The sequence below is a fragment of the Patella vulgata genome, chromosome 9, assembly GCF_932274485.2.
Source record: "Patella vulgata chromosome 9, xgPatVulg1.2, whole genome shotgun sequence".
Classification (NCBI taxonomy): domain Eukaryota; kingdom Metazoa; phylum Mollusca; class Gastropoda; family Patellidae; genus Patella; species Patella vulgata.
Genome location: NC_065887.2, coordinates 43,552,779 through 43,566,995, shown reverse-complemented (window position 1 = coordinate 43,566,995; position 14,217 = coordinate 43,552,779). Strand labels below are relative to the sequence as shown.

Genomic DNA, 14,217 nt, shown 5'->3' with positions numbered 1-14,217 from the left:
CAACCTCCCACTGTGTATTATAGCACCCAACTCCCACTGTGTATTATAGAACCCAACCTCCCACTGTGTATTATAGCACCCAACCCTCACTGTGTATTATAGCACCCAACCTCCCACTGTGTATTATAGCACCCAACCTCCCACTGTGTATTATAACACCCAACCCCCACTGTGTATTATAGCACCCAACACCCACTTAATATGGTACCTATTTTATTTTTTTTTAAATAATTCACTTATGCGTAGGAACGATTAGGAATGGTTGGTGTCCTTATACTAGTGACATAATTCAACAATTAAAGCACCCAACCCCCACTGAGTATTATAGAACCCAACCTCCCACTGTGTATTATAGCACCCAACTCCCACTGTGTATTATAGAACCCAACCTCCCACTGTGTATTATAGAACCCCCAACCCCCACTGTGTATTATAGCACCCAACTCCCACTGTGTATTATAGCACCCAACTCCCACTGTGTATTATAGAACCCAACCCCCACTGTGAATTATAGACCCAACCCCCACTGTGTATTATAGCACCCAACCCCCCACTGTGTATTATAGCACGCAACCTCCCACTGTGTATTATAGCACCCAACCCCAACTGTGTATTAAAGCACCCAACTGTGTATTATAGCACCCAACCCCCACTGTGTATTATAGCACCCAACACCCACTGTGTATTATAGCACCCAACCCCCACTGTGTATTATAGCACCCAACACCCACTGTGTATTATAGCACCCAACCCCCACTGTGTATTATAGCACCCAACCCCCACTGTGTATTATAGCACCCAATCTCCCACTGTGTATTATAGCACCCAACCCCCACTGTGTATTATAGCACCCAACCTCCCACTGTGTATTATAGAACCCAACTCCCACTGTGTATTATGTCTATATAAATCAAACATCTAGATTATGTAAGTATGTATATATAATATACCTATAGTCTGATAGGTTGACAGGACTCGAGTGATACTACCCCTTAAGGCTAGGTTGTCATAAAATATATCTTAGTATTTAAACATACAGTAGCCACAGACAAATTGACTTGAAAATAAAATCAATTTTTACTAGAAATACACGGGATATAATTCTGTGAAATACGTGTAGCAACTATTACACCTACATCCATGACAGTCGTTTAAAATATCAAACTGTCCAAGTGTTTGTTTACAACATGATTCATAAGGCCAGTGTGACTATAAGACCAATCACGTACGACTTGAATATATAAAATATAGCTAGAATAAATGAGTATAAAATTAAAATATTACATATGTTGTTAACAAAGATTGAATACACCTACACACGTCAACACACTTTAACTTTAAAATAAATATTACACATAACCAGAAGGCGTGTCCACCAAAATAACACGCAAAACAAATATACTTGGTGCTCTGGCAAAATTCTACTTGACATCGTCCCCTCATCTAACTTCAAGTCTAGCCATTGCTGAATTGCGTAAATTTGTTTCAAAATGTATTTGAATATTACAGATTTTTATTATTAGATAATAGGATAATGGACCACAGTTGATTTGAAATTCAGAAGAGTTAGGACCGGTGTCCTTATAAATCATATTGTTAACAAGCACATGTTTTTATACAGGTATTTATCAGTGTATATTTATCAATACTAGATCTGTGTACCTGTATCAGATCAAACTATAGATAATCACAGTACAAATTAAAGAGAGAGAGAGAGAAATGGGGTTTAACTTCCACTAACATATGGTTCAATTTTATTTCCATAATTCGCTTGCGCGTAGGGATCTTTAGCTGTGGGAGGAAACCGGAGGACCCGGAGAAAACCCACGAGGTTGGACAGGTGACCCTACTCCTTGTCACGTACAACCGGGATTCGAAACCACGCCAGTCGACTCAATGACAGACTTTATGATACAGCGCGCGCACGCTAACCATTCAGCCATCCAACCCCCCCAGTAAAAATTTAACATTGAACCAAGATTTGTTACACTACAGTAATTGTGTACTGCACTGTAAGTTAATTATTGTATTATACTGTGTATTATACACAGTGTATTATAAGTGTGTATTATACACAGTGTATTATAAGTGTGCATTATACTGTGTATATTTGTATTATTCTGTATTATTCTGTATTATACTGTGTATTATACTGTGTATTATAAGTGTGCATGATACTGTGTATTATAAGTGTGTATTATACTGTGTATCATAAGTGTGTATTATAAGGGTGTATTATAAGTGTGTATTATACTGTGTATTATACTGTGTATTATAAGTGTGCATTATACTGTGTGTTATAAGTGTGTATTATACTGTGTATTATAAGTGTGTATTGTAAGTGTGTATTGTAAGTGTGCATTATACAGTGCATTATACTGTGTATTATGTATTATAAGTGTATCATAAGTGTATATTATACTGTGTATTATAAGTGGGTATTATTGTAATGATGTACAGAGGCTGTAATTATTCCTATCATGTTTATTTGCTTGTACTATTACATAGTTTGAACACGATAAGCTAATATTTGCTTTTCATTAGATTTTAGGGTTGAGTTTGTTTTGTTTTGTATAATTAATTATACATTACTATCAATTAAGTATATATGTGACCTGGAAACACAGCTGAAATGAGGTTTAACATCCTACTGTTCTGTGCCATCTGAGCTAAAATAGACGCCTGAAAACACAGTTGTGTACCAGAAGCTATTATATGATGGAGAGACAAATGGTGTTTAAGGTCCACTCGATACAAACTAGGTCATTTAGGGACTCACGTGGTTAAATTCTAGGTCAACAATTCACTTGGCCATAGGGGTCTTAAGCTGTGGAAAGAAACCTGAAGACCCAGAGAAAAACCCACAAGGTTGCACAGGCGACCCTACTACTTGTCACGTACAAGTGAGGAATTGAAACCACGCCACTTGACTCAATGATAAATATGATGTAAAGGGCACACGTTAAATAATTCACGCCCCCACCATTATATAATAGAATGTATAACATGATAATAAACATGAATTCTATATATTACAGTTTGATAGATCATGTGACAAACTATTGTCTAAATATAGAATTAAATACACATACATTAATATAACATTACACAATAAAAATCATAAAACTATCTCCATTAAGTACAAGAGTCATGACTGCAACATGGTGGTTTATACAGGCCTGCCTTACTAATCAAAGGCTGGTCGATTAAAATTCCAACCGGATTTCCTTTTGTACGTAGTGCAGGATAGAAAACCTGGCACGAAAAAGTATCTCATCATTTGGATAGGAAAAAAAGTCCTGTGCATAACATTGAAAGCACGTTTAAGTTGGAAATTGAATTCAGGGGAGGCCACAGAGATGATATTTCTGACAAACTGCTGTTATAGCACCATGAAAGGGTATGCCCATCTTTATTAGACCAGGATTAAACTTAAAGACTTAGTGATTACTGATTAGTGATCTACCGCCCACCTTACTCCCCCCGATCCACTGTGGCCCCCATCCCCTACAAAATGAAGATAGTTAATATTACCGGAATAATACAGAACAACCATACGTTACCTCAAACGGTTGCGAGGATTTCCCTTTCATAGATTTCCCTGAAATTTTGTCAGCTTCTCCCTTTTTAGGGACGAGACGAATCGTCTGACTGCCGATTGAACCGACAGTTTGATTTGCCTTATAGTCTATCGGTCGTCCAGTCTCTTCCGATATGACAACTAACGTATATCCTGACGGGTTTACTTTATTTTTAGCGGCCAACTGAATTAATAAATCCATCATGGGTATACTGAAAGACAATATTTCATGTTTTTTCTACTAAATTTGTTTAATTCAATCTGAAAGAAAGGTCATGGTTATGGTTAATAACATGTGAGAATTTGGTCATAAAATCTGGAGTTTTAAGAGAGATAATAATATAACATTTTCTTAAATTAATTTAGAACAAAATATTTTTTGTAAAAAAAACATGAATTTTCACATTTCAATCAAAGAATCCATTTTTTTCATGGATATTTTTTAGGAAGATAATCTGTGTGGTATAAAGGAATTAGGAGAGCTTAATCCTCCCTTTAAAGAACAACCAATATTATCATAAACCCTGGAATAAAATCACCAGATTTTACAACCAAATCCCTGATAATCCCTTGTCTCACCTTATCACCCTTGTTATTTGTTTTCTTCTTACGAAACATTTTTACGATGGCCGAAAATATATCCTTTAATTTGGTGAAATACAAGAGCAGATAGTTACCAATGATGTAACACTTCTATATCGAGTATCAAATTTTAACACAGAATAGACAATAAGTGGGAGTATACTTTATAATATATGCTGTCAAACACAATCCTTGAATACTTGACAAATGATAATCTAGGAGTATCTGCTATATATAGGTAGGTAAATGTAGATATTTTTACTCTGACTGACTAAACACAGTTATAACATAACACAACCAAATATCTAGCACTAATACTACGTATAATGACAACCACCTCTCATACACCAAATACAATCAAATTCACAAATGTTCCACTAAACTGTACAGTTAATGAAATCATTGATTAAATTACACAGTTTCTGATATCTGCTGTTAATTATTAACATTAATGACCTACAGCGAGTAAATAGCACTATTTAATACACTAAACTATCAACAGGTGCCCCTCAGGTAAAACAGTATCAATGTACAGGTGTGTTCCTCAGGTATTCTAAAATTTCATCAATCAGACAATTTGTATCCTCTCCTCTGTCTTGCTCTATAAATCACAGGAACATAAAACTATTTGAAAATAGACCCAAATTCTGATATGAATCTACCTGTACTCGGGTTTTCTTCTAGAACAGATACACAATGAACAAATGTTTATAAACAGTCGTTTCTAAGATGACAATTGATCGATGTAGTTTCGATGTTGATTGTCTATTCTCAGAGCTTGTAGTGATAAAATGGACACTTGAGTTACAATATTAATGGAAGCAACCTTTATAATGTCACCAGGTAGAGTGAGATACAGTTCTAAGTAAGTTACCTATGGGTGTCACATGACTAGAATCAGGTAGGTTGAACATCAGCTCACCTGTTTGTCAGGTAAAACTCTAGTCACTGTCAGGCTTCAGGTAAAACTATAGCTGTATTGTTATTACAAGGCCATGACAAATAATGGTTTGTTTTGAAAGGAAGGTTGTTTTGTCAACAGGTAAATCTATAATAAGCTACAGGTGTAAGCTACAGGTGTATAGATAATACTCTAGCTGGGTTGAAGAAGGCCAATATATGTTATATTTCTAGTTTTGTTATCTCCTTAATCTTTCTGATAAACACAAATAATAAATCTAATCATAAATATGATTCTAGTACTCTTGATTTTCGCAATAAATGGGAGGGGGTGGGGGATGGTGCATGGTGAGGATGGGGATATACAGTCATTGGGACTCCTGGTCACAGGTGACACAGTGAGTAGGGTGCTGGTACATGTACATTAACCAAAGAACCAGTTTTTGATCATGGTGATGAACGAGTTCCAAGCCTGCTGTACCTTGTCAATAACGCAGGATGGAGAGTCTAGCGAGCCTGTTTTACCTTGTCAATGACGCAAGATGGAGAGCCTAGGGAGGAACAGCATCTATCATTTCGGATAGGACAAAAAAAACCCTGAAGTAACAGAGGTTAGTGGAAAGAGTATCATCCAAGTGATTTATCCAAGTTTGACAGACTTACTGTCACTTATATAAGGAATAAAACTTGTTCTGAAGGTCTTTAGCTAATATTTGTTCTGAAGTCCTAATATTTGTTTATACCCGTTAAGTTTGTTTATTTATTTATAACACCCAGCTGTAATAATGACAAGTTTATATATACCATATATCTTATTTACATATCTAAACTGCATACTTGTTTTTCTTTAAAAAAAAACTTATTCAAATCAAAAAAGAAAAGTCAAAATCTTTTGGCATGTCATTTGATTTATTTCAAGGTAAATCAATAAGTATAGGAGGGTAGGATGTTAAAGAAGGTGGGGCAAATGCTCTGGCTTTCAATCACCACTTCACTAAATTGGGATAATAATATATTGTTTAGAAATCAATTTGAACTTAAAATAATTTTTATTTCTATGGATACGTAACATAATGTTAAGAAAGCCAACGTTTTATGTTTATCCATCAAAGGGTTCTTTAACATGCACACACAGGTACGCTTTCCTGGTCAGACTTGCAGACAACAACCTTGACTAGTGAACCCAGGAAAATCTAATCTAGAGGTCAAGCACTTTTTAAATCAGAATTTAATGGGTAGAAAGCGATAGAAGAGAATAATTCTCTCACACTTCTTACTGTATTTATCTGTTTTATTGCCAAGGTTTATGTAATAAGGGATATGTCTCAGATGAAATGTTGCCTCCATTAATCAGATTATTGTATGGATTACTCAAGAAGGAATTTCTGTCCCTTTACAAACACATCAGAGAGAATTAGTAACAACCATTCAATCAAATTCCTGAAACCTGATCAAGCATGCAACCCATCATTCAATGTTCACAAATTATAACAAGTTGTCTGTTAAACTGTTATTACAAGGTGTAGAAAACAACCAGAGCACACCTGTGGGTCAGAGGTCGTAATATAAAAGGTGTAAATGATGTTTTGTTGTTGCTGGTGGGACATGCTTCATTTGTTTACAATTGGTTGGGATCAGCTCGGTTTGTTCCGATATTGTTGATAGTTTAGGACAAAAGCAATTTAACCACTTAAAGCAGAGATTATAACACTACTACTAGCACGTTAACATTCCATACCCCTGGGACAGACTTCATTAACATACAGATCACACTTAATGATATCAGCAACCTAATACTTGACGTGCTACACGGGGCCTGGCACAAAACAATATATAACCATTCGGATGGGACAAAACACATTGCCATGCACATAACACAGCCCCTGACAGTTAGATGTCTAAATAAGAGTAGGCCGTAGTGCCGCTGTCCTGGCAAAATGTCCTTCATAGCACACTGTATGGCTTATGCTATCTTCATTAGCCCAGTCGGAGCAGAATAGTAGGATGTTAAACCCCAATTCATTTTATTTCTGATGGTTAAAAATAAACACACACTAAAGAAAGATCGAACATGAAATACAATGGGTTTAATGTCCTATACTTTTCCATACCAGCCAGAATAATGACAACCACCACGCATGCAGTGTTCTATGAGACCAGTTACCTTGGACAGCGACACTAAACACACTTTTATATCTGTTTCTAACTGTCAAGGGTTCTTTTATGTGCACGCCAATGGGTACACTGGACCTCTGAATTTCATCCCATCTGAGTGACTAAATGCTGTTCCTTAAAGATACATTGTACCGAAAGTATTTATCGGGTGGTGATTTCCAATAAAAGTATGGCAAATTTGGTATATATATGGAAAGTATAGACACTCAATCTTACTAGAAAAATACTGGATTATCCAAAAAACACCCATGGGGCAAGCATTGGGCAAAAATGTCAGGGCATCACTGGCAACCTGACTGTTGTCTGCCAGCATATTGTGTGCTAGCTTGGTTAAGGGAACGGTTGTTATTTCTTGATCAAATGGTTAGGCAGTTTTGGGAACATTGAGGGGTGTCAACGTATAAAAGACTGCATTTAAACCGTGGCAAAAAAGTTGACAGAAAATAATTAAGACTTTACTTAGGCTTCAATATGTATGGTAATAAAAAATACATCCTGAAAAATGGAACCTCCTACAAAATCAATAAGGTGACAGACATGGCTTCTAACAACAGTTAATTTATAGCTTGAGGTATCTCCCCACGAATACAAAGTTTTGAGAGAGATTTGAAGCAAATTTTTGATAGATTCATTCGTTTGAATATGTTTTTAGTCCAGATATATCATCAAATCACCCAGTTTGTACACAGGAAAGTATCTTTAAATACTCTCATAACACAACTCCCTATAGTATATGCTGATCTTTATTAGCCCGGTTCATGCAGAAATTGAGGACATTGAACCCCATTTCATTTCTCTTTTTACTGATCATGTAGTAAAATCAAAACAAACTCTAATGAAAGCTTATACATGTATACAATTAAAAACAGACTATACCATTAGATACCATTATAATCTAAGTCAATTAAAACTTTTATTCAAATATATACATCACGTGTGAGTCATCATGGGTTTAAATATATAGAAAACTTGATTCAGATTTATTTGATGTTGTTTGCCTCGATCAACAACTGATGTTATTAACCAACACAACGTCATCTTAACCATCGTCAACATTCTACACTCCACTTCATTGTACTACAGATTGTCATACAACTTAATCAATGGCCATCATGGATAACTACACCCATTGAAAAAATAGGCCGAAACACCTTACGCCTCGCTTGGGCAGAGAGCTTTCAAAAAACGAACATATTTTGTGAACAATAGCATATTTGTAGATGAGTGGCGATGAAAGGTGCAGCACATTCCTCTCACACTAGTAAATACACACAACCTGTTACTCATTTTCCAGATCTCTTGTCTGTCATATCACCATAGAAACGAAACCTCCAGTCCTAATTCTTAATATCTCTTTCTAACACGGTAAATGTATAAAACCTATAACTAATACTCAGTCTCCAGACCTAATTCTTAATATCTCTTTCTAACACGGTACATGTATAAAACCTATAACTAATACTCAGTCTCCAGACCTAATTCTTAATATCCCTCTCTAACACGGTAAATGTATAAAACCTATAACTAATATCAGCCTCCAGTCCTAATTCTTAATATCCCTCTCTAACACGGTAAATGTATAAAACCTATAACTAATACTCAGTCTCCAGACCTAATTCTTAATATCCCTCTCTAACACGGTAAATGTATAAAACCTATAACTAATACTCAGTCTCCAGACCTAATTCTTAATATCTCTTTCTAGCACGGTAAATGTATAAAACCTATAACTAATACTCAGTCTCCAGATCTAATTCTTAATATCCCTCTCTAGTACGGTAAATGTATAAAACCTATAACTAATACTCAGTCTCCAGACCTAATTCTTAATATCCCTCTCTAACACGGTAAATGTATAAAACCTATAACTAATACTCAGCCTCCAGACCTAATTCTTAATATCTCTTTCTAGCACGGTAAATGTATAAAACCTATAACTAATACTCAGTCTCCAGATCTAATTCTTAATATCCCTCTCTAACACGGTACATGTATAAAACCTGTAACTAATACTCAGTCTCCAGACCTAATTCTTAATATCCCTCTCTAACACGGTAAATGTATAAAACCTATAACTAATACTCAGCCTCCAGACCTAATTCTTAATATCTCTTTCTAGCACGGTACATGTATAAAACCTATAACTAATACTCAGTCTCCAGACCTAATTCTTAATATCTCTTTCTAGCACGGTAAATGTATAAAACCCTGTAACTAATACTCAGACTCCAGACCTAATTCTTAATATCCCTCTCTAACACGGTACATGTATAAAACCTATAACTAATACTAAGCCTCCAGTCCTAATTCTTAATATCTCTTTCTAACACGGTAAATGTATAAAACCCTGTAACTAATACTCAGCCTCCAGACCTAATTCTACTCACAAAAATAAAAGAGGTTTTTCGCCAGTGATGACATACTGTCAGACATTAATATAATATAAAACTATATTACACTATACGACTGGACTAAAATCTCTCCATCATATGAAATTATATGACACTCTGTAAAAATCACAAACACTATAAACATTAACAATCTTCTTGACATATTTCAAGTGGCTTGCCAAAATTTTCCCTTTTAAAGTCACTGTATGTTATTTATAATTTTCGGAAAATAAATTATCCAGACCATAATAAACTCTTGATGGCATTGGATACTTTAGATTTTAACTAGATTGTCATATAATTTCTCATCTGAGGAATTTGAATAGCTATAACACATTTGTGTTGTTGGCCAACTTTTGCATAAGAAACCGAAGTCATCCATGACCTCATCTGACTTTCATAGTGCTCCAGTTTAATCCATATCAGAATAAGGAACTTTATTTCAAATGCGTAGTCATTAAAACATTGCCTAAGACACTCCTAGTACAGAAGTCAAAATGTATGAGAGATATAAATAGATAGGTAAATTATTTGCGACTGGTGATAAGGTGAGATAAGGTGAGATAAATAAACAATATATATCAGATATTAAAATCTATACACGTTGTGTATCTGGGTTGTTGTAAATATGTTTCAAACACAGTAAAGGGAGCTAACTGTCATCTCTTAAAGATGATGGATAACTTTTAAATATGCAGTAAAAATAAAAAATATGAAGACACAAGATTTCTTTCCAGCCGATTGTTTATGGTAGGATGATGATGACAGCCATTAATCATAACCGTGTCAAAATAGTGCACGTTTCTAATCCTGATCTTATAGAATGCAAGGAATGTTTTTGACAATAAAGTTTTATCATAGGACTTGTCTTAGGCTATATAAAAATATTCTGGTTATCAGATCATCCTGTATCATTTAAAACGGGCCACGTGACATCTCTTTAATTACCTCATGTAAAGATTTTACCCTAGTCACAGAATGATAGACAGAGAGATGGGGTTTAACATCCACGCGACACAAACTAGGTCATTTCGGGATGAACACATGGTTCAATTTTATTTCAATAATTTGCCTGCACATAGGGGTCTTTAGCAGTGGGAGGAAACGGAAGGACCTGGAGAAAACCTATGAGGTTGGACATGTGACCCTACTCCTTGTCACGTACGACCGAGGAATCGAAACCCCGTCAGTCGACTCAATGCCAGACCTTATGATACAGTGCACGAGTGCTAACCATTCGGCCATCCAACCTCCTTCCCCAGTCACAGAAAGTAACTCTAAACCAACTCGATACATTCCTATAAACATGATGATATAACGCGTGAGTGCTAGCCATTCGGCCATCCAACCCCCTTCCCCAGTCACAGAAAGTAACTCTAAACCAACTCGATACATTCCTATAAACATGATGAGAGAGAGAGAGTAACTCCATGCCAACCCGATACATTCCTATAAACAATATGATGAGATGAATGTTTATAAGTTTATAAGAGGTGATTTAGCGAGGAGTTTGGGTTAGGATTGCCTGAAAACCAGAATATATAGCCTTAGTTCAACATGATAGGGTATGTATAAATGATGGTCAGAAGTTGGGTATCATTACCTAATCAACATAGATTAACATCATTAACCTAATTAATAAAACAACATTAATTATCCATCATCTTTATTGATTAAATAAATCAATTCATCCTCAACCTATTCAACATCAAAATAAACGACATGCAACCTCAATAGGAGCCGATGCTTGTAATGCAATATTTAATCTGTTCTTTCATGAGATGTGTCAAAGTAACCTCAATAGGAGCCAATGTTTGTAAAGCAATATTTAATTCATTCTTTCATGAGATGTGTCAAAGGAATATAAACAGTATCCATGGTGCACTAAGATAATAAAAATGAAAATAAGACAACTTGTCTGCGATATCACACTCGGTGGAAGTGGATGTTAAACATCGATTATGTTTTGATAACTTGAGAAATCATTAACCAATCAATTAAAAGGGCTTAACTAAAATGACAGCAATCTAGCCAAAGCCTCTACAATATATCTACGCCATGTGATGGTATAACCGCGAGACATGGTTAACATCTACGTCATGTGATGGTATAACCGCGAGACATGGTTAACATCTATGCCATGTGATGGTATAACCGCGAGACATAGATCGTGTATAATAAAAATGTTTTTACCAACCTGTGATGTACAACCATTTGTGTTGTCTGACCGTTTGGTAAAATAATTTCCAACTCCAACATCTCGACTATTAGTTCGTTCATGTTTTCATCGTCGACAGGTTCACTTTGATAGGATAATGGAGGTGGGGGACCACTGCCGTTATTTGACATCCCTGGGGGCGGAATCTTGAGCCCCACTCCTGGAGCTCCAGGGGCAGCCCCTCTTTTAGTAGAGCTACTCATGCCCTTCCTGAAAAAAACAAAAATTAAGGCTCAGTTTAAATTATGTCTAATCAAAAAACAATAATTTGGTCTAATCAAAAAACAATAATTTGATTAAATCAAAATTTAAATAATAAACCAAGATCAAAGGAAGAATACAATTTAATTCAAACTTTAAATTATTCCCAAACTTTCTCACATTTAACCAACTGTACAATATTTTCGCTATTCACATGTAGACAGCGTGATGTTATCTCCCTTTAATTATTTTATCAATACAAAATCGTCCGTCAACCATTTTCAATTGATGGTATTTACCATAAATTGAATTAAGTTCAAACGGTAAAAAATTCCACCAACAACAATGTGTGTATTCACCAAGTGGTTGATTTTATCTTTTCTAGATCAATACAGAAATCACTTTATATGAAACCCAAGCCCTTAGATACAGACACACTCTATTTACATCAGATGAGAACTTATTTCATTTTATCAAAATAAAAGGTGTCTTCTGTTAAAATTTTATCATATATGGTTGACTTGTGTGATGAGCTGGGGTTACACAATAATGGTACAACAAAACAAAAAGTGGCATCAGATGTTCTAGTAATGTGAACTTCGCAGGTAAACAACAAGTTACATCAGATGTTCTAGTAATGTGAACTTAACAGGTAAACAACAAGTGGCATCAGATGTTCTAGTAATGTGAACTTCGCAAGTAAACAAAAAGTGGCATCAGATGTTCTAGTACTGTGAACTTCGCAGGTAAACAACAAGTGACATCAGATGTTCTAGTAATGTGAACTTAACAGGTAAACAAAAAGTGACATCAGATGTTATAGTAATGTAAACTCTGCTGGTAAACAACAAGTGACATCAGATGTTATAGTACTGTGAACTTCACAGGTAAACAACAAGTGACATCAGATGTTCTAGTAATGTGAACTTAACAGGTAAACAACAAGTGACATCAGATGTTCTAGTAATGTGAACTTAACAGGTAAACAACAAGTGACATCAGATGTTATAGTACTGTGAACTTCGCAGGTAAACAACAAGTTACATCAGATGTTCTAGTAATGTCAACTTAACAGGTAAACAACAAGTGGCATCAGATGTTCTAGTAATGTGAACTTCGCAAGTAAACAAAAAGTGGCATCAGATGTTCTAGTACTGTGAACTTCGCAGGTAAACAACAAGTGGCATCAGATGTTATAGTAATGTGAACTTCACAAGTAAACAACAAGCGACATCAGATGTTCTAGTACTGTGAACTCTGCTGGTAAACAACAAGTGACATCAGATGTTCTAGAAAGAGTAAACATGTCACAAAACCTAAAATTAGTTTCTAGTCATTCCACGTATACCAGTTGAAAAATAATGCAAAAGTCGCAGCGTTAGTACTATTTAATTTATTGTATGACATTGTACATCCATAAATTATCACCCCAGATTGTATCTTTTTACAATTGTTAATTGTATGGTCAACCTTTTTTTAAATTGTAAACTTTGTATGCTGTTCTTGGTGGATGTAATGATATAATAACACTCACTGCGTATTCAAGCCCTGGACTTTCTGACAACTTTAATCAATAATAAGATTAGCCTATCATACATTAAACCTTGTTTAAATTTTTCACAAGTTTATCCCAAATCAGATTAGTCTACCATAAATTAGATTTTGTATAAATTTGATAGATTAGGGTATAAATATATGCTGTTATGTTTTCAAGTCATTGTCTCTAGTCCTATGTAAACATTCACAACTGTTTATTGAAACAAGATCACAGGCATATTTATTACCCAGACCAGACATTTTCAGAGACTTGAAATCAAACTTCATAAAAAAAATAACTAAAATAAGAAAATCAATCTTCTTTGATTTGCATTTAGTAATTGAACATATTAACACAAGGTACAATTTTATGGATACACAATTACATACTGAGTTTAATACTAAGTAACGTTTCGACGAGGATACCCTCTTCTTTATCCATTTATAGTTCCAAGACAATATATATCCATTTTAAGACACCACATTTCGCTTGTCAAGTTGACACATCTAACAAATTTTTTACCCCTTGACTACCATATATACCACCCTTTCCCTCAGTATTAAATACATGTAGGTTAAACATGTTCTTGAATCCCATATCCTGAATAAAAACATTGCTTATAAAAAAACAAACC

At 35.1% G+C, this 14,217-nt stretch overlaps 1 protein-coding gene across 4 annotated transcripts in view; it reads right to left on the bottom strand.

The window, feature by feature from the left end:
• LOC126807746 (cordon-bleu protein-like 1) overlaps positions 1 to 14,217 on the bottom strand; it is an 85,990-nt gene that overhangs the window by 21,222 nt on the left and 50,551 nt on the right. For all 4 annotated transcript variants that reach the window (XM_056103172.1, XM_056103173.1, XM_056103171.1 and 1 more), the window contains exons 2-3: positions 11,825 to 12,055; positions 3,564 to 3,792 (exon numbers count right to left, since the gene is read on the bottom strand). In XM_056103172.1, coding sequence (XP_055959147.1) covers positions 3,564 to 3,792; positions 11,825 to 12,055 — 460 coding nt within the window. The remainder of the gene's footprint in view (positions 1 to 3,563; positions 3,793 to 11,824; positions 12,056 to 14,217) is intronic.